The sequence below is a fragment of the Phascolarctos cinereus genome, unplaced genomic scaffold (genome assembly GCF_003287225.1).
Source record: "Phascolarctos cinereus isolate Bilbo 61053 unplaced genomic scaffold, phaCin_HiC Scaffold_5;HRSCAF=322, whole genome shotgun sequence".
Taxonomy (NCBI): Eukaryota; Metazoa; Chordata; class Mammalia; order Diprotodontia; family Phascolarctidae; genus Phascolarctos; species Phascolarctos cinereus.
In genome coordinates, this window is record NW_027555958.1 from 254731850 (window position 1) to 254754229 (window position 22380).

The 22380-nt window shown below is 37.7% G+C and overlaps 1 protein-coding gene across 1 annotated transcript in view; it reads right to left on the minus strand.

Moving 5' to 3' along the window:
• The window catches only part of LOC110194234 (uncharacterized), a 67429-nt gene extending 48219 nt beyond the window's left edge, over positions 1 to 19210 (minus strand). The window contains exons 1-5 of the mRNA XM_078156778.1: positions 19092 to 19210; positions 11879 to 12111; positions 9366 to 9447; positions 7580 to 7800; positions 4384 to 4414 (exon numbers count right to left, since the gene is read on the minus strand). Of these exons, the coding sequence (XP_078012904.1) occupies positions 4384 to 4414; positions 7580 to 7800; positions 9366 to 9447; positions 11879 to 12111; positions 19092 to 19111 (587 nt within the window). The 5' untranslated portion in view covers positions 19112 to 19210. The remainder of the gene's footprint in view (positions 1 to 4383; positions 4415 to 7579; positions 7801 to 9365; positions 9448 to 11878; positions 12112 to 19091) is intronic.
• Positions 19211 to 22380: the final 3170 nt, after the last annotated feature.

Genomic DNA, 22380 nt, shown 5'->3' on the forward strand with positions numbered 1-22380 from the left:
CTCCCCCAGCCATCCCAGAGACGAGAAGCTACAGTAACAGGCCTGGAGTGACTCAGATCCAGGCCTCTCTGAAACTAGTACTCTCTGAATCATGTCATAAGAATCATGAGCTTGACTATTTTCCATCTGTCCAACTTGCTACTACTCCTATAGCTCACACATTTCCACTTCCTATTTCTCTACTTATTCCTATATTAATCACTGATCACATAGGTGATTATCCCCGACCTCTACTTCCTGTTCTTTTATCATCTCATCAATCATACCCCTGTATCACACCAACCCATTCTACCTCTTCCTCTATGCACTCTGGACTGTCTATTCCATAATGAACAAATTTCCCTTCCTCCTGTATCTTTCCCCTTCAAATTCCTTCAGTCTACCAGCTCTCATTAAGACCTGCTCTTTGACAGCAATGCATCTGCAGCCAACCATTTTCTCCACCCATGGCCATATCTCTTCTTGTACTTTCCTCCAACTCCCATCACAGTGGTTCTGGAGTGGGCAGTTAGAATATTCCTACATCCCCATTGCCACTTTCAGATGCTCTCAGTAACTTCTCGTCCTTTGAAGTTCACTCAGTCAAAATTATTTTCCATTCTATTCAAATCATGGTGGCTATTGTGTACTGCCCCCTACATAGCTTACCATCTTCCTCTTCTTCCCAACTCCTGCTTTTATACTAAGGGACTTCAACATTCACACTGAAGCTCCCTCATACTCCTTAACCTTCCAATTCCTCATCCCTTTAAGTTGTATCAGCTGCTCCTTCTCTACATGTCAGTCACATATAGGAATGGTTAGTCCCTGGAGATTCAAAAGTGTTCCATTTCCTTAATTAGAAACTCTGACATTCCTCTGTATTACTGTAACCAACCATCATGCCATTTCTCCCTGCGTCTCACTCCTTCTAAACCTATTCTAAGCCCTCCTGATGACCTCCAATCCCTTTACCCCCTTCCATATTTTCTCAAACAAAAAAATAAGAGTCTAGGCATACTATTTCCAAGAAATCTTAAAAGAAAACTGCCAAGGTCTCTAAGAACTAGAAGGCAAAGTGAAAATAGAAGGAATCAACTGGTGATCTTCTGAAACAAACTTCCAAGTAAAAACTCCCAGTAGCATCATAGCCAAAATCCATAGACCCTAGGTCAAAGAAAAAAAGACTAAAAGCATCCAGAAAGAAAGAATTCAAGTACCAAGGAGCCACAGTCAGAATCATACATGATTTATCACCCACTACTATGAAGAAGTGAAGAGCTTGAAATTCAATATTACAGAAAGCAAAGGATATAATAGGCTTATAGTTAAGATTAACTTACCCAGAAAAACTGAGTGTAATCCTATGGTGGGGGTAGGGAAAGGAGAACAGAGTTTTAATGAAATAGAGGACTGCTAAACATTCCTGATGAAGAGTCTAGAAACTTACATAGAAACTTTGAAGTTCAAACACAGATGAAAAGATAAATAGGAAAGAACAATGACAAAGGACTAAACAAGGATAAAGATGATACACATGTTCCCTCTGAATCTTATTATTATCAAGTCTAATTAAGCTTGAAGTAATTTTGATAAGTCTTAACGATCTTAGGAGAAAAATGGAAAGAGAGGGAAAAAGGAATGAATATACAGGGGTATGAGGAAACGAAAGGAAAGTTAGAGAAAACTATCTCACGTAAGTAGAGTATGCAATCAAATATCTACAAAAACAAAGAGGAGGTTGGGGAAGAGCAGCTGACATATGAAGTTTACTCTTGTCTGAACCAGTCAAAGGAGGGAAGAATATGTATACATACACATATATAGAGTTGGGTACAGAAATACATGTCATTCAACAGGGAAATAGGAGGGATAGGAGAGAAAGGTGAAGGGAGCATTAGAGGGAAGGTAGATTAAGGGAGGAATTAGTCCTGGGCAAAATAAACTCTTATTAAGGTCATACAAAATATTTATGGTGCTTTTTGAGGAGGTAAAGAATGAGAATCTAAGGGGTACCTGTTAATTGGGGAATGGCTAAACAAGTGATGACATATAAATGTTTTGGAATACAATTGTGCTATAAAAAATGATGGAAGGGATGATTTCAGAGGAACCTAGGAAAACTTATGTGAACTGTGAACTGATGCAGAGTGAAGTGAACCGAATCAAGAGAACAATTTATACAGTGATAGCATTATGGCAAAGATTAAAAAATTCAAGAAGAATTAGAAACTCTGATGAGAGTAATGATCAACCATGATTCCAGAGGAGCAATGATGAAATTTGGTCCCCATTTCCTGATACAGAGGTGAAGGACTCAGACTGCAGAAAGAGACATATTTTTTGGACTGGGACAATTAAGGAATTTGCTTTGCTTGACCTATATACATGTTTGTAAAAGGGATTTTGTTTTTTGTTTTTCTTTTATTCTCAATTTGGGGGGAGAATAGGCACTTGCCTTGGACGGAAAAGACAGATTTTAGCTAATTGAAAACAATAAAATATAACTTAAAAAAAAAAAAGAAAAATGAGGCTTTCAGGGAGTTCACATTACTGGAAAAACCTAGAAGTCAAAGTGTATAATGGCAAAGTGGATGGTCAGGCCTGGCGATCCTTAAGTTATATCAGTAGCTCAGATGATACTGCTAGGGGTCTAGAAGACTTAGAGAGAAGGTCTGGGGGGCATTAGGAGACAAATGGTAAGGACTGGTGGTCCTTCTTCTTAGAGGAAGGAATAGATTTGGTGACTCCAAGTATTGTAAGCAAATAAGCAACCTGGATGGGTTCTGGGCAACCTATGGCTGGAAGTGGAGAATGGCCAACAGAAGGTAAGGGGTAGAAAGCTGCCAGTGATGACTGGTCTTCAGCTTCCTGGCCATCCCAGATGGATTTTATATGATTTCAAAGCTAAAATCAGAAAGAGGGGGCATTATGGGAGTGGTTGTACTTTTGATAGAAATAATAGCCTTGAACATTTGGAAGAAGGGAAGTTTTGAAGGAAAATCAATTCAGTTTTAGACAAGTTAAATTTGAGATGTCTCTGGGATATCTAATTGTGAAATGTCCAATAGGCAGTTGTGCAACTAAATTTCAGGGGACAAACTGGAGCTAGTTATTAGGATTTGGTAATCATCTGCATAGGGATGGTAGTTAGACCCATGGAAGGTGATGAATGGCAGGCTAATGGAAATTTATGTGGTAGGCAAAAGGGAGATATCAGAGGGTTTTGAATGGAGGAGTAATATGCTCAGATCTGTGCATCAGGGAAATTAATCTGACAATAATGTGAAGAACAAATTAGAGGAGAAAAGAGAATGCAGGAAGAAAACTATAGTAACTATGTCCTTCCTGTGCCTTAGTGCTGCCCCAGTCCTACTTCTTGCCTGGTTTTAATTGCTGTGGGTATACACAGTCCTCCAACCTGGTTCAGAGATCAATAGAAGAGTATCCGAATGATTAACACCTAATTGAAACTTCCCCAATGAATGAATGAATGAAAAACCATATATTAAGCTCTTGTTAAGTGCTAGAGACATGAAGAAAAAAGTGAGAGAGTCCTTTTACTGAAAGAGCTTACATTCTACTGTGGGAGAGTTGCCCCAGGCACGAAGAGGTTAAATAACTAGCCTGTGGTCTCATAACATGAGTCATAGGCAGTATTTGAACACAGGTCTTCATCACTTCACAGCTGGCCCTCTAATAGTTAATAATAGCTAACACTTATATAGTGTCAGCCACTGCTAAGCAAATATTATCAAACAAATATAATCTCATTTGATCCCCACAATCACTTTTACAGGTGAGGAAATGGAGGCAAACAGAGGTTAAGTAACTTGTTCATGGTCACAAAGGTAGTGTGAGGCTTGATTTGAACTTAGATTTTCCTGAATCCAGGCCCAGCACTCTACCCACTGTGCCACCTGGCTGCCCCTATTATACAATATTGCCTCTATGTACAACTATAAGATGCAATGACTAAAGTAATTCAAGAAATTATAAAATTATTAAAGTCATGTTAATGGCTAAGTTGTCATAAGCTTTGAGAACTAGAGTAGGTAATTTTATGTAACAGGGAAATAATCTCATATAGCAGAGAAATGATTTCATATTCTAGGATAAACACTGGAACTGTGATTTCATTGCTATAGGGAAAGTCTGGAATTGGAAACTCCCTCCCCCAATGTAAGTTGATAACTTTTCTGTAAATTATATTCTTTTAGAGTTACCTAGAACATTGAGAGGTTAAGTGACTTGTCCAGCATCACAAAGCCAGCATATGTCAGAAGCAGTTCCTGAACCCAGGTCTTTCTAGTTCTGAGACCAGTGTTCTATCCCTTCCCCATCGCTGCCTCACTTCAGATTCACAGAACTACCCTTTTATGTACACCCTCTTGACTTTCTTACCTTACTGCAGTCTGAAGAGTGTCACCACTCCCTGGAAAGCAGAAAAGGACAGAGTCATCTTGAGTTCCCATCACCAGAGATATCTGCTGACCTAAGACTACTCATTTTTCTGGGGAGAAGGGGTTATTCTTCTTCTTGATATGTGAGGCTAGGGAAATTTTTTGGTATCTCTTCACATAAATAAAGCATATAAGGCCTTTCTCCTAGTCCCTCATCCTAAAAACTTGTCATTCCCTCTTCTTTTTTATCCACCCCCCCGTATCTGATCAATCTCTAAAGTCTTGTTAATGTTTCCATAATATTAATAAAAGTTGTCAGTAATAAAGTACTTTACTATTTATAAACATTTTCATCAAGACTTTTGCTTAAGGTGACTATGAAAATTCACAAGGAACTCAGTCTTTCCCAGACTGAAGAATGATCAAGGAATCCAAAGCAAAACTACAATGCCTTCGTCCATCCCTGTACTACACAAAAAGACAACCAGTAAGTAGTCTGTGGGGCATTTCCACCAGGGAAAGCAACATGATCTGAGAAAACTCCAGAGGCCCTAAAGCTGGCAGCACTCTGTGCAAGGGAGCAGGAAGCAGAGCCCTTATGAGAAACCTCAAGGGGGATGGGAAATTATGTTATTTTTAAATTTTTATGAATTTTTTGGTTACATTTTAAGTTCAAACTGTCTCCCTCCCTCTCCCACCCTGCACTAGAAAAGGCCACCATTTGACACATGCACATTATATATATGTATATATACACATGTATGTATATGTATATGTAAAACCATACTGTACATACTTCTATTTAGCAATTCTTTCTCTAGAGGTGGATTAGCATCTTCCTTCCTAGATCCTTTGTGGCTAATTTGAGTATTTATAATACTCAGAATAACATAGTCGTTTACAGTTGTTCTTAGAACAATATTGCTGTTACTGTATACAACATTCTCTAGGTTCTGCTCATTCCACTCTTCATTATTTCACGCAAATCTTTCCATGTTTTTCTAAAAGCAACTAGCTTATCATTTCTTATAGAACAGTAGTATTCCATCATAATCATACACCACAATTTGTTTAGCCATTCCCCAATTGATGGGCACCCCTTCAGTTTCTAGTTCTTTGCCACCACAAAGAGAGCTTGCTATAGACATTTTGGAACATATAGGTTCTTGTCCTTTTTTCCCTGATCACATTGGGAAACTGACCTAATTGCTGGGTCAGAGTATACACAGTTTCATAACTTTGGGGGCATAACTCCAGATTGTTCTACAGAAAATTGTAATGTTCTGAACACAGATGTGAGTCTGGGAGCTAGCAGCATTATGACCAAGATTCTCCAGACAGGCTGGAAGTTCATAGCAACCTGGTCTAAGATGTTTGAGAAGGTTCTGAAGATTGAAGCATTCTAATCCTATACAATCCAGGGTTTCCTAAAACATGCAAGCTCTCGCAGAACAAATAGACTAGAGAAGGTAGAAAAGCAAATGGCAGGAGCCAAGGTAACAAACAGGTCAGTGAGTATAAACAATGCCTGACCATCCCATTCAAGAGTATAGGAGGGGATGGAGATTGGTCCTGGTGCAGAGGTCCAAGTCAGGCTCGAGGCTGAAGATATGAGTAGACAGAAGACACTGAACTCTATGAAGAATATTATAGCTTATGAGATGCCCAAGAAACATCCACAGAAGGAGAGACTTATTCTATGACAACCAAAAACAGAGCCTCAGAGGGAAAAAATGGCTTAGTCATAGTGACTACTACCTAGGAAAAATGAAGCAAGAGGATAAAAAAAAAAAAGAAATTGTAAATGAAACCAGAGAACTGGAAGAAAAAATTGAAAGACGATTAAATAGGTTAAAATAGAAGGTAGAACACCTTACCCAAGTAATGGGTTCCTAAAAATTCAGAATGGGTACATATATTAGATCACAACTCAATCTATGAGATAACAAAAAATATTAGAATAAAATATTACAACAAAAAAAGTGCAAAAAGTGAGGGGGAAAGTATCTAGTATCAAAAACAACTAACCTGTAAAACAGATCAAGGATAAATAATTTAAGAATAATCAGACTCCCTGAAAACCATGACCAAATAAAAAACCTGGTTATCATATTTCAAACCATAAGGGAAAACTTCTCAGATCTACAAGAACCAGAGGGCAAAGTAAAAATGGAAAGAATCTAATTGGCCACCTCCTGAAAGAAACCCCGAAGGGAAAAATTGCAGGAATGCCATGCCCAAAATCTAGAGTTTTCAGACCAAAGAAAATAAATATCATATAGCACCCTTTCTGGGGTATTCACCCAACTTACACACAAACCCTCAGTTTGGGTACCTGGAGGGTAGAAACTCATTCTTCTAAATTTGTTCACATCTAGTTCATACCTCTGATTAATTCAATCACAAGTTCAGGTGATACTTTAAACATAAATATTTTGAAAAAAATAGGGAAAAGAAGGGGTTGTACAAATCTCCTAAATCTCAAAAATCCATACAGATACGGTCTTCATACCTAAACCAGGGAGAGACAAAGCAGAGAAAAAAAAGTATAAACTAATATCCCTAAAGGATATGAACACAAAATTATTTAATAAAATATTAGCATAGATGTTACAACAATATATTCAAAAGATTATGTTGTACATACACAAGTATAAATTGTATATACACATATACATACATATATATGTACTTGAAAAGTAATGTTGATTCAAACTTAGGAAAATTATGAATAATTATAACCTTTCCTAATCTCCCTTAATGCTAGTGCTTTCTTATTGTTGATAATCTATAATTTATCCTGTATGCGCACACACATATGCATATGCATATATTTTTATATATGTAGTTCATACACAGTTGTTTACATGTAGTCTTCCCCATTAGATGGTGAACTCTTTAAGAACAGGGACTATTTTTTGCCTTTCTTTGTATCCCCAGCACTTAGCACAATGCTTGGCACAGAGTAGGCACTTAATAAATGTATATTGACTGACTAAGCCTTGTAGCAGACTATTTTTAAAACCTCCTTTTTAGTTCTTTAGTTCCTCTATAAGAAATTTTTAGTTCTTCTGTAAAAGAAATACTATTATTTTTTCCAACCCAAAACCCTTTTCAGACTTTTCCCTTGGTCTCAATAGATTCCTCCCCTCCAAAATGAAGGGATGCGAGCAGAAGGAAAAAGAAAGGATCCATACCTTTTTCTGTGTCACTCTGTGGGCCAGAAGAACACCCAAGATTCACAGGAAAAGGAGTACATTTGGAGGATCGGGGAACCCTCACATTCCCTCGTGATGTCAACTTCCTAATAATTGCTTGCATTGGCATGAACAATGACATCTCCAAGTGTAATGCTGTTTGGGCAGAGATTTCCTCTTCCTTGCTGTTCTGGGCTTCTTCTTTGAGACCCTGAGTTCTACTAGGTGAAGAGAAAGCAGGCATATTGTAAAGGCCCTTTCTAAATTCTGAATTAGGAATTAGACCTTTATCCCACTAAATATTTCTCATCATAGTAGACCCTTCTTCCCTCCAGTGACCCACTTCCCTGTTCTGCTGCAATCCTTTTTTCCTTAGTTTAATTCCTTAGGATACATTTCCTTCACAATGATTGGCTATTGTTCATCCTTCATACTCGAAGAGGACAAAGAAGACATCATAACGTTGGGGTCAAGGTACAGTGTACTGGTTCAACTGTGGATGATTGGAAGGATCTACCACAGGTCAGGCACAAATAATCCACTTTTGACATTTGGGACAGAAATGTCTCTAGATTTGTGCATCTCTCGTTTCTTTGGAGCTACTGAAATTCCGCTTTGCTCATTGAGCACAGCCCCTTCTTTGATGAGGGCATGACAATGATTGGTAATGCAATGGGAAAGTACGGATAATACAATTATAGGATCACAGATGTAGAGCCAGAAGTGTCCTCAGAAACTATCTAATCTAACCAGCTCACTTTATAGATGAGAAAACTGAGGCCCGGGGAAGTAAAATGATCTGCTCAAGATCAAATAGGTAGAAAGTGTCAGAGGCAGGATTTGAATCAAGGAGTCCAGAGCCAATTCTCCTATCACTGAACTATACTGCTCAATTAAAGAGCTGAAAAGACTGTAGAGATAATTGAGTAGGTCCTAATTTTACAGATGAGGAAAATGAGGCCCAGACAGAGGAAGTCCCCTGCCCCCAGGGTCATCAAGAAAGTTAGTACGAGAAGTAGAACCCACTTCCTGTCTAAGCCCTGGCCTGATTTTTTCTTGGAAGCTCTGATTCCAAAGACTTTCTTTACTTTGAAGGGAACTCCAGGTATAGAATACTATATCAGATTCAGTCGATGTGTTGGTGAATTTTAGGGAATTGCTCCCTCCCCCTCCTTTTTCTTCCCCTCTTTCTTTTTAGTCTTTACCACAAGGGACAACTCCAAGTAGAGGGGGAAGAGGGAAATATTTGGAAATGAAAATGATCTAAAAACAAAGGATATTTAATTCCCTAACAAGACTTAATCCTTTATCTATGCAAGCTCTAAAATTATCCTATTTACAACTGTGAAAGGCTTAAGAACTGATCTACTCAATGGCCAAGTATAATTTCAGAGGACTCATGATGAAATGTGCAAATCACCTCTCAGAGAGGTAATGGATTCAGGGTGCAGGCTGAGATAGATAGAGATAGAAATAGAGAAAGAAATATATGTATGTGTGTATACACAATACATAGATGTAAACAGATATTTTTATATGTGTATATATATACACAGACACACACATATGGCCAATGAACAAGTTTCTTTTGCTTGACTATGCATGTTCATTTTTGTTATAAGGGTTTTTTTTTTTGGGGGGGGGGATGACACAGGAGGAAGAAAAGGTAGATTTTTTGCTCATTTAAAAAATAATTAGCCAATATACCCTATTCAAGATAAGCAGTACTTGGATCACAAAGTTGGTTCAACTGATTTCAGATACCCTTTAAAAAGCACCTCCTTACTTTAATTCAGATACAGATAGCTGAGGATTTAGGTCTTGGCTTGAACTGAGGTTTGAGCTTCCTTTCATGTTGTCCCCACTCCCTGAAAAGGGAAGAAGGGAAGGAGAAAGAGTTGTTACTGAGAGAATATTATGTGAGAAAAATTTTTCAACATTATTGCAAATGTGTGAAATAAGACCCTCTTACGGGACAGATCTGGCTCTAGGACAACAGAATTGACATTATTAATCAGATATAAATCAGATAACACAATTTATTAATAGCTGGAAAAAGGGAGATAGACAAAAAGAAAAAAAATGAAGTTAAAACATCCACCTCCAAAACCAATGGGACCCAATAGAAACCAAAGAGGAGAAAAAGAGTCAGTAAATAGAACATGTGTCTTATATAGAGACCTGTGCAACATGAACATCTGGAGGGAAAAAAACAACCACCACTCTTCTTCTGTTCCATTCCATTAACATTTATATTATCCTTAATTTAAATTTCTGCTGATTTTATTTAAAATCTGTTATAAAATTAATATTTCAAGCTCATTTTCTTGACCAAGTAAAATTCTAGGCAAATGCTTACTGATAGGATATGAAACACTCATTATGGCCATTTAAAAATAAATAAGGTCAGACCTAAGCAAAATCATGAAATTTTTACCACCACACTAACCCCAATTTCCCAAGGTAGAAAACATCTCAGGCAAAAAAAGGGACATTTATTTTTGAATTAAGACTTGTGTATAAAAGTGCTACCTCTTCTCCACGATTTACACTTTTAGTGGTTTATCACTCAAGGCTTTCTTTCTTGTTAAAAACTATTTTTGGCATTAGTGAGTAGGTAAGGGAAATGTTTTGAAGGCAAGACGATATTCACAGTGCCCCTGAAATCTTTATAACTAAGGCCAGGCTTGAAGTAAATTGCTTTAGTCACTTGAGGGAAATAGTCCAGATGAAGTATAAGGGGAAGGTGGGGTCATAAGGGATGGTGAATATCAGTTCAAACTTCATATTGAACAAGAATTAGCATCAAAGATCTCAAAATGGAAAGAACCTTTGAAATCACAGAAACACAGCTTTTCAGAGTTCTAAGACATCTCAGAGACTATCTAGCTCAACCCATACCTGAAAAAGAAATCCTCCATAACAAACTTAACAGTGGAGACCTGCTTTCAAAGTGACACTGTTCCTTTGTTCAGTCATCCAGCCTGTTCGAAATGCACATAATTGTAGTGTTGTCTTTCCATCTTTTCCATAAGAATAGCACAACAGGCTATTAAATGTTTTCCTAACGTTTAAATAAAATATATCTACGGTATTCTCCCAATCTACCAGTCCAATTCAAAAAGGATGTGGGGGCTAGTGTGACATGACTTCATAAAGCCATTCTAGTAGGGTTTTTTTGGGGGGGTGGGGAGAATGACTGCTCTCTTTTCTAGTCAATAATCATCCTTTCAATAATATGTTCTAGAATCTGGAGAGGCAATGCTTCATCAAAACTCTCCCTTTGTCCATCTCTCTGTTTCTGTGTCTTTTTTCTATGTATTCTCTTCTGCCTTGATGTCTCTCCCCGAGTCTTTCCCTTTCTGTATGTGTGTCTCTTCTCTACTCTGTTTCCGTCCTCCTTTCCCAGTCTCTTCTTAAACTAAAGTGAAATATATTCTTAAATCATGTTTATTGAACAGAGCTTTGTGCTCCTTGTTATCAACTTGTACTTACACATTTTTATTTTAAATGCTCATTCTATAAGGATCATGTTTGTTAATGTTGTCTATACTTAACTTTATCAAGAATTACACTTTAAAATTTTTGCTTGAAGGATGAAAGGTTTTCTCACCTTCATCCTAGGTAAAACATGCACAAAGTAAGAATTACAATAATTTCTTAACTGGTCTCCCTACCTGTAGTCTTGTCCATACCCTCCTCCCTCCCCCCAACCCAATACACCGGTGCCAGAGTAATATTCCTAAAGTGCAGTTCTCATTGACAGAAGCGGCAAGAAAGCCTTCATAGGAATGACCAAAGAAACAGCCAAATGGTATCAGTTTACCAGAACTATCTTTTGAAACCCAAAGTTAAAAAAAACTAACAAACATTAAACATCACAGAATATTTCTGTGTATATTCATAGTTCATCAAATTATGGTTGCTACACATAGCCTGTGTGACCCTGGGCAAGTCATTTAAGTGGTCAGTGCTTCCAGACAACTCTAAGACTAAATTGCAGAACCATTGCTGATCAGCATTGGTAGAGCCTTCTAGAATCTTAGGTCCAATCCAAAACAATTATGGCTTTTCTAGTTCAGGATATAAAGTAGAACAAGTAAACAGAAGAGGGATTTAGTAATTGGGGGCTATTGTGGGTCATTATAACTACCCAAACCACCGAGTCTTGACATCTGATCAGCTATTCAATAATCACATCTGATTTGGTTATATAAATCCAGCCACAACAGAATTTTCCATTCTAAGAAACCTAAGAATGAGGAGATAGGAGCATGAGGAAAAACACAGGACTCCTACCTATCTCTATAGCACTTTGTGGTCCAGTCAACAGTTCAGTCTCCAAAGAGAAAGGAGGACATTTGTCCTCTGCATGTGACGGGGACTCTCTCTCCATCCTCCCTGGTGGTGTCCTCATGCCAGTATTCTGTGGCATTGATAAGATCAGTGACATCTCCTGTTGTGATACTGCTTGGTCAGGTGGTTCTTCTTCCTTGCTGTTATTTGTTTCTTCTGTGGTGCTCTGGGTTGTCCTGGGCAAAAACAAAGGAGATATATTTAAAGAAGCTTTCTAAATTTGAACTGTGAATTATGTGTTTTGTTCCTTAAATACTTTCTCATTATGATAGAACCTATTTATCGAGTAGAATTGTTCCAGAAATCATCAGAGATGGAATAAAACATGACCTGTACATCACAAAAGGTTAAGAAATTTATCCAAAAATGGAAATAAACATGTTTTAGTGGCTTGAGAACTTACCTGACTCAAAGCTCATTGAAAAACTTTAGGAGCAGAGTCAAGGTCAAGTGACTCTGAGTCAAGTGAGAGGAAGCATTTTTGCCTAGCTCACCCAGCACACCTCCTCCAGAGCAACATAGAAAACAGGCTAGATCAAATTCTGAGCAAGGAAGACAAAAAAACCTCATAGTCATGTTTCCAGCTTAGAGTCATTTAGGGAGACAGAAAGAGGTCTATGGGTCCTGGGGCATGAATTGTTCAGGAGTAGGTGAGGCAACAGTGGTAGCAGGGAGCATTTTAGTAACCAGGGACAGAAAGGAGGCCAAAACAGGCAGCACGGCAGGTAGCACTGGCACAGAAAGAGATCCTAAGGAATTCCTGCACAATCTGTCAGCTCAGTTGCCCATTATCCAGTTCCAGGTCATAGATTCAGGGTGGAGAGGCGAAGTAGTAAGTGAGCATGGAGTCTAGTGATGTACTAAGTAAGGAACAAATTCTGGAAACATAGCTGTGTGGCTCTGAGCCCAAGGACAGAGCAACAACTCAGTACTGGCCTTTAGCCCGGCATAAAAACCTCAGTGGAATAATCAGGGCAGCAGCCCTAGATCAAAGTAGAGCCAGCAGTTCAATCCTCTGAGACTGAAGAATCTCCCAACAGGCTAATAATGACCGAGTCTAGCAGCCACCTACTGAAACTTAATCATACACAAGCTCACAGACCGAAACCTGAGTCAGGAACTTGCAGAGTTCAGATGAGGAGGGCAATATGTAGTCCTCTCCCTGGATCACACTAATTTGTGAGCACTGAAAACAAGCAGCCCCCCAGAATGAGATGGAAAAGCATCAAAACGATGCAAAAAGACAGAAGCTCAGGGCAGACATCTTCTCCTTACACACACACACACACACACACACACACACACACACACACAAAGTGTGCAGAGCCCAGCACTCATATAAGGTCCAAAGTCAAGAAGCAGGCTGGAAAAATGAATAAATGAAAAAGAACCCAACCATAAAGAACTACTATGATGACAGGGAAGCTCAAGACATAAACCCAGAAGAAGATAAAGACTTGGAAAATATGTACAAGCAAAGCCTCAAAGAAAACTGCAGACTGAATATAAGATCAACAAGAATGCCTAGAAGAGTTACAGAAAGCATTTTTTTAAAAGAGCAAAGAAAATTATCTTAAAAACAAACGAGAAGAATAAAGGAAAAAAATGGGAAAATAAATGAGAAATATAAAAGAAAGATGTGAAAAATAGAACTACTGGCTTAGTCAAAGAGGTTAAAAAAAACCTTTTTGAAAATAACTCCTTAAAAATTAGAATTGCCTAAATGGAAGCTGCTCACTTTATAAGACATCAATAAATAATACGAAGTCAAAAGACTGAAAAGATAGAAGAAAATGTGAAATGCCTCATAGGAAAAACAGCTAGCCTGGAAAATAGATTGAAGAAAGATAATTTAAGAACAATTGGACACCTAAAAGCCATGAACCAAGAAAAAAAAAGAACCTAGATGTAATATTTCAAGAAATCCTTTTTTCTTTCTTTTTATTCATTTATTTTGAACTTAAATACACAATAAGAAAATAAAAAGAAATATATTATAAAAGAAAAGACATTACAAGAAAAGAAATATATTATAAACTTAAATACATAAGAAAAGCATTGCCATGTGCACAGCAAAATGTAAGAGAGGATTCAAAATACACAACAATAAATTTCCATTTCAAGAAAGTCTATGTAATTAATACTACAGGGTGCTGAGTGAATACTCTGTAAAAGGGTTAGGGAATATTAGCTGTCTCTACTGTTGGCTCATCAAGTTTTTATCTTGTTTGGATTCTTGTTGTTCTAGACCATGGGGACAGTTGAAATTGCTTTATTTCTCATGCATAATTCCTATTTTGGAAAGATTTGAGAGGACATGAAGACTAGAGAAAAATGTAGTCCCCACAACAAACCAACAACAACATTAAATGTATATGCTCCAAACACCTTAGCATCTAAATTCATAAAGGAAACATTAACTGAGCTACAAGAATCCATACTAGAATTTTAATATCTCTCTCTCAGTTTTGGATAAGTCTAACTTTATTTTTCTATAAACCAAAGGGAAAATATGGAACTGAACAAAGTTGCTAGAGAAACTAGAGCTAAAAGATTTACTGGATTGCAAAAGAACATGTCTATATAGCTGTGTGTGTGTGTGTGTGTTATGTGTATATCTACACTACATGGAACTTTTATGAAAATTGATCATATATAAAGGCACAGAGATATTGCAAACATATGAAAAGGTAGAAATAGCAAATAAATCCTTCTCAGACAATAATGAAATAAAAATAGTCATAGTTATTTGTTCAGGGAGCACATACAAAAGACACAGACCCAAATGGAAAATTAACAGTGAAATCCTAAATGATAAATGTGTCAAAGAACCAATCATAGCAACAATTAAAAATTATGTGAAATATAATGATAATGATGAAGCAAAATACTAAAAGTTCTAGGATGCAACTAAGGCAGTTCTCAGAAGAAAATCATGTCCTACAAACATATCCTAACAAAATAAAAAAGTGAGGATTAATGAACTAAACACACACTTTTTAAAGTTAAAAAGCCAGCAAATAAACATAAAATAAACACAATAGAGGAGATATTTAAAATTAAATGAGAAACAAGTAATCTGAAAACCCCCAAACTATAGAAATTATAAATGAAACTAAAAGCTAGTTCTTTGAAAATGCTAACGAAATTGATAAACCTTTAGTCAAACAGATTAAAAAGATATTAGAAAACTGAATCAACAAAATAGCAAATGAGCAAGGTGAAATCATAATAAAACCTGAAGAAATTTTAAAAAGTCAGAACGTAACATGCAGTTATATGCTAAGAAAACTGAGAACGCAAAAGAAAAAAAATAATACCTTCCAAAATATAAAATACTCAAATTGACAGAATACCCAGTAGAGATCTTAAATAACTCAATCTCAGAGAAGGAAATAGAACTAGCTGTACAGGAACAACCAAAGGAAAAATGGATGAATTTACAGAAGATTGAGAAATGATAGATTAACAGTAGAACTGTATAAAACTTTGAAAAAACAATTAGTACATCTTCTATACAAATTCTCAAAAAATTTAGAAAGCACCCTACTGAAATTCTTTTATGAGACAAATATAGGCCTAACATGTAAACTAGGGAGGGATAAAACACAGAAGAACCATAAATAAATATCATTAATTAATATTGATTACAAATGCAACAATGTTTAAGAATTTGTTCACTGTTAACAAGTTGGGCTCACTCAACAAAACTGCTCAGAAAATTGTAATGTAGTGTAGCAGAAATTAGGTTTAGACCAACATCTCATATTAATATCAGGATAACCCCTCCAAATATATAGATGACTTAAATATAAAAGGTCATACATTATAAAACAAATTCAAGGTGCAGGGAAAGAAATACCTTTTACAACTATGGATAAAGGAATAACTCATGATCAAATAAGGGATAAAGTGAACCACAGAAGATATAATGGTTGATATTGAATATATAAAATTGAAAAGGTTTTGCACAAAATAAACCAATGCAATTAGAAGGGTAACAATTAAATGTGAATTTCTTTTGCAACAAGTTTCACCTATTTCCATGCCATCTCTAAAAGACAAGCAATTTGATAGAGATTATACATGTGCAGTCATGTAAAACATATATCCATATTAGCAACATTGCAAAAGAAAATACAGAAAATAATTACTATTTCATTACATTCATAAACAATAATTTGTTTTAGCTTTGTTGTCCTTCATGCTTGAAGAGGACCAAAATGACATCATGTTGGCAGGGTCAGTATGCATTGTGTCCTACTATGGCTGATATACGAACTTGGAAGGTTCTGTCACAGGTTGCGCATAAATAGTCCATATAAACATTTGGGATGAAGATGGCTATAAATCTGTGCTTCTCGAGTTTCTTTTGAGCTATTGAAATTCTGCTTTGCTTATAGAGCACAGCAGCTTCTTTGTTACAGGTATACCATGCTAGACTGTCTTGTGCCAGTGCCTCCCATGAACCAAAATAGATTCCAAAGTTCATCAGAGAGACCTTGGGAGTGCCCTTGTGTCACTTCTTCTGACCTTTATGTGAACACTTGCCTTCTCTGAAAAGTAATCTTTCAGGAAAATGTACATTTGGCATTCAAACAACACGGCCAGCCCATTGGAGCTGCATTCTTTGCAGTAGAGTTTGAATGTTTGGCAGTTCAGCTTATCTTGCCAGGTGATCTTCAGAATCTTCCTAAGACAATTCAAATGGAAGTGGTTCAATTTTCTGGCATGGTGCTGGTAGATAGTCTGTCTCTAACAAGGCAGTGTTTAACACTGTTTAACAGTGCAAGTGAAGCTTAGAGAGATACAGGATTCTTGGCTCAGTAAGAAGGCAGATGAAATTCAGTTTTATGCTGATAGATACTGACAGTAACAATCAAAAGTGTTTCTACGATGCCCTGAATACTATTTATGGGCCAAAGACCTTTGGCTCATCTCAACTACTCAGCTCTGATGGAGCCACAGGGATCTACTAATAAGCACATGATCCTGGAGAGATGGGCTGAATACCTCCATAGTGTTCTCAACAGACCATCATCAACTAATGCTGAAGCCATTGACCATATAACTCAGGTTGAAGTCAACCCCTCTCTAGCTGAACTGCCAACTGAAGAAGAGATTTTGAATGCCATTAGACTCCTGTTGTGGGGGAAAGTGCTTGGTGCTGATTTCATTCCAGTAGAAATCTACAAGGAAGCAGGTCCACTGCTCATACAAAAGCTGACTGAATTCTTCCAGCTTACATGGCAAGAAGAGGTTATCCCACAGGAGATAAAGGATGCCTCCATTGTCCATCTCTATAAAGGAAAAGGAAATAGGTTGTCCTGTGATGATCACTGAATTGGGGTAGGGGATGTAAGTGGATCTCAGTCACTGCAGGCAAGATTCTTGCCAGAGTTCTCCTTAATTGGATGATCTTTCACCTGGAGGATGGTCATCTACCCAAGAGTAAGCGTGGCTTCAGAAAGGGTCGAGGAACAGTCAACATGATGTTTACTGCCTGACAACTCCGGAAGAATTACCAGGAGCAGAACAGAGATCTGCGCACAATGTTTGTCAATCCAACCAAGGCCTTTGATACTGTCAGTTATGAGGGCTTGGGGAAGATCATGGCAAGATTTGATTGCTCAGAGAAGTTCATTAGTATTTTATACTAGTTTCATAATAGCGTGTTTGCACAAGTTCTTGATAATGGACAATGCTCTCACACTTTCCCAGTCCCAATGGAGTAAAGCAGAGATATGTGCTTGCACCGTGCTTTCTAGCGTGAATTTGTAATTAAGTAATTGCCTAATTGATGGGTACCCACTTCATTATGACAATAAGAGAACATAAAGAAATGACAATATTGGGAAGATAATTTTTAAAGACTCAAGAATGTTAATCAATTAAACAAGTAACCATAACTACAGAGGAATGGTGATGAAGCATGTTACCCACTTCCTTGACAAAGAGGTAGATGATGGTCTCAAGCTACAAAATGAAACATCCACTTTCATATGTGGTCACTGTGTGGATTTATTTCACTTAACTATAGATATTTTTACAAGGGTAACTTGATCAAGGAAGAGCCTCTCTCCCAACACATACATATACATAGATTTTGGTATTAAAATATATTAAACACTAAAGGGAAATAGGAGGGGACAGTAATAAGGGAGGCCTGGAGAGTGGCTTAACAGGGAGAAAAGGACAGGCAAATGATTATAAACAAAACAAACTAGAATGTTAGAGAAAGAAACATGAATGGAGGATTAAAAGAAAAAGAAGAAAGTAAAAATCTAATCTGGGGTAAGATAAGGGCAAGAGAAGAATTAGCAAGAGAAGAATTACAACAGAGAGGAAATAGATCATTTCACTTATAAGATCATGAGTGTCAAGCAAATTGACATTCTTTTTATACTTGAAAAATTTAAAAGTTGGGGCAGCTAGGTGGCTCACTGGATAGAGCTCTAGCCTTGGAGTCAGAAGGAGCTGAGTTCAAATCTGGCCTGACACTTGACACTCACTAGCTTGTGTGACCCTAGGCAAGTCATTTAACCCCAATTGCCTCACCAAAAAAAAAAAAAGCTAAAAAAAATTTTTTTAAGTCAACAGTGTGACCTCTTTGAATCCTGTCCTTATAGACTATAGACTCACACAACCCCGGGGATAAAAGGATTTAGAAAGATAGCATGGCATTTGACGGCAAATGTGTCAATAGCTAGGAAAGGAGGAAACTAGAGCTTGAGAAATTCTTGCTCCCAGCCTCCACAGTTAAATGACAGTATTGATTAGAAAGAGTTATCTCATGCATGCCCAAATTATGTGGCAAGCATTAGGCTGAATAGACATCTTCTAAGGAGTGTAGTTCACCATGTCTTAGACTTACTTCTCCCAACAATGGCTCATTAAATTAAAATTTACATCTATCTCTGTCCAATCCATTTGGCTAATGTGAGAGTACCCTAGTCTCTTGACACATAGGAAACATTGAAAAAGCTGATGGATATAGATATCTCTATATACATACATGCATACATATATAATTACATATATACTATATACATATATCTTAGTTTCTAGTTTCAAACTCTTCACTCTTGGTCCTCAGTATTTCAATCAGTAATTCTAAGAGAAAAAGAAACTGGGAATATGAAGTATAAATAATTACCCTTGGTTTCCATGTTCCATTCTTGAAAATCCCTGGTGATCTGCTTGTTATCCAGTCACACAGTATATGTAAAAAAGAAAAATCAGTCTGGACCACTTCCTCATAGAAAGGACCCAGGCACAAAAACTTTCAGGGTGGGCCCTGGACTCTGTTGTGGTGTCACCATGATGTCACCTCCAGTTTTTGTAACCAAGGAGACTCCCTATTTATGCTTTTTGGTCCACCACTTTGGTCCCCAGGGGCTTGTGAAAATTTTTTGTTTGTTTGTTTTTGCTAGGCAATGGGGTCAAGTGCCTTGCCCAAGGTCACACAGCTAGTAAGTGTTATGTGTCTGAGGCCGGATTTGAACTCAGGTCCTCCTGAATCCAGGGCCGATGCTCTATAATACACTGCGCCACCTAATTATCACCTCGTGATAATTAAAAGAAATCTATTACATTATAGAAATGGAGAATCCAGAAGCTAGAAAGGATCTTAAAGGACATCTTTATACAAATCCCTTTTTGTTATACAAAACTCTATAATATCTCCTTCTATAACATCCGCTACAAGTACAGTATTCATCTTTGCCTAAATCCCTCTAATGAGAGGGGGCTATACTGCATGAGGCAGTCCTTTCTATTTTTGACCTGAAAATGGTGCCCAGAAACACAAGTAGCTATAAGGGAAATGGGTTAACATTTCTAAGTCTATAATGTCTCCTCTACCCTACATGAAGTGCATGTAGCAAAGTATAACTAGGATACGCCAATTAGGCTTTGCGTCATGGTGCTGATGTCTGGCAGGTAAACTTTGATCTCTCCCCCAACACAATTATCTTCCACTGCTATCCCTGAATTCCACTGGCAGCTTACAGAGCTCATTCACCCCTACTTCCTTATCCAATTTCAATATGTTAACCCCCAAGGCCTACCTTCACCCAGTACCCCATCCTAGCTAGATTCTCTGGGTCACCACCTCTCCGAATGTGAGAGCCAGAGAAGACTGTCCCATGTTCTACTCGCCATCACTCAAGTTACCTAACAATGATGGCTAGGAGGAAGACAATGACAACAACGATGACAGCTTGCATTTATATAGAGCTTTAAAGTCTGCAAAGTGCTTTCCAAATATTTTATCCTCACAACAACCTTTAGATGCTATTATTATCCCTATTTTACAAATGAGGAAACTCAAATAGTTAATAAGGACTTATTAACTGCCTACTATGTGCCAGGCAGTGTACTAAATTCCAGGGATACAAACAGGCAAAAGACAATCCCTGACTTCAAGGAGATCACAATCTAATGGCGGTGACAATAAGCAAACAAAAATATACAAATAAGCTACACATAGAATAAATAAGAAATCATTAATAGAGGGAAAACACTAGAATTAAGAGGGATCAGGAAAGCCTTCTTATCAAAGGCTGGACTTTAGTTGGGACTTCAAGGAAACAAAGTCAAGCCGGGAAGTAGAGAAACGGAAGGAGAACACTCCAGGCATGGGGGATAGCCAGAGAACTTGCCTGGATCCAAGAGATGGAATGCCTTTTTTGTGGAACAGCAAGGAGGCCACTGTCACTGAAGAAATGAGTACATGTCAGGGAGGTGTAATAAGTAAGGTGTAATAAGCCTGGAAAGTCACAAGGAGGTTAGTTTTTAAAGGGCTTTGAACATCAAACTGAGAATTTTGTATTTGATAGGGAGCCAGTGGAGTTTATTGAGTATAGTGACATGATCAAATCTGTACCATAGGAAAATCACCTTGGTGGTTGAAAAGAGAATGGATTGGAATGGGGAAAGACTTGTGGCAGGTGTTACCAGTAGGCTATTGCAATAGTACAGGTATAAGTAATGAAGGCCTTGCAACAGAATGATGACAGTATCAGGAGAGAGAAGACCATGTATTCAAGAGGTGTTGCAAAGGTGAAATTGACAGGCTTTGGCAACAGATTGGATATGGGGGGTGAGAGAGTGAGGAGTCAAGAATGACACTGAGGGTGTAAGCTTGGGAGACTGGGAGAACAGGATGGTGGTACTCTCAACACTAAGAGGGAAGTTTGAAATAAAGGTTTAAGGGGAAAGATAGTGAGTTCTGTTTTGAACATGTCAAGCTTAAGATGTCTACTGAACACCCAGTTCAACAAGTCTGAAAAGCAGTTGAAGATGTGAGTCTAGAGGCCAGATAGGTAGTTTTGAGAATCATCAGCATAGAAATGATAATTCAATCCATGGAAGCTGATGAGATCGCCAAATGAAGTAGGATAAAGGAAGAAGGGAAGAAGGCCTAGGACATAGGCTTGTAGGACACCTATAGTTGGTGGGAATGACCTGGATGAGAATCCAGCAAAGGAGACTGAGAAGGAACCATAAGAGAGTGGTATCCCACGGCAACCATCTCATCATCATTTTCCAATTAGCTGCTCTTCCTATATTTCAGCATGCTCTCATGCTGAAAATCCCCAACTACAACCAGATTCTTCCCTCTCCTTTTTTTTTCAGCTTCTTTTTATGTGTTGTCTTCCCCCATTAGATGGTGAGCTCCCTAAGGTCAGAGGCGGGTTTTTTACATTTCTTTTTATCCCTAACGTTTAGCATGGCACCTGGCACACAGTAGACACTTAATAAATGTTTATTGACTAACCAACATTTATATAGTACTTTAAGGTTTGCAAATCGTTTTACAAATTTATTTCTCACAACAACCCTGTGAGGTTGGTAGGTGCTAGCTATTATCATCCCCATTTTAATAGATAAGGAAACTAAATGGCTGATACATATTAAGTGACTTGCCCAGACTGAGTCACCTACCTGCCTAGAACCTTCTTGCCATCTTTCGTCTAACTAATACTGGACTTCTAACTAGTAGTAATAGTAGTAGTAGTAATAGCTAGCATTTTATATAGCACCTACTATGTTCCAGGCACTGTGCTTTACACATATTATCTAATTTGATATTTACAACAACTCTGGGAAATAAGTGTTATTCTTATTCTGTCTTTACAATTGAGGAAACTGAGGCTGAGAGAGGTTAAGTGACTTGCCCAAGGCCACACAACTAGTAAGTGTCTGAGGCTGGATTTGAACTTAGGTTTTCCTGATTCTAGGCTCAGTGCTTAGTATTTACCAAGTGGTCTGCCTCTATGCTTGAAAATTCTGTCAGCTGCTCTTGCCACAATATTGTACATTTCCAATGATATGCCACAACTATTTAAGGAGCCATACAAGGTAAATAAACACCAACTAGTAGCCCACTTGAGTCAGTTAAGGTGTCACTTATTTTGGAAAAAAAAATTGCATTTCCCATC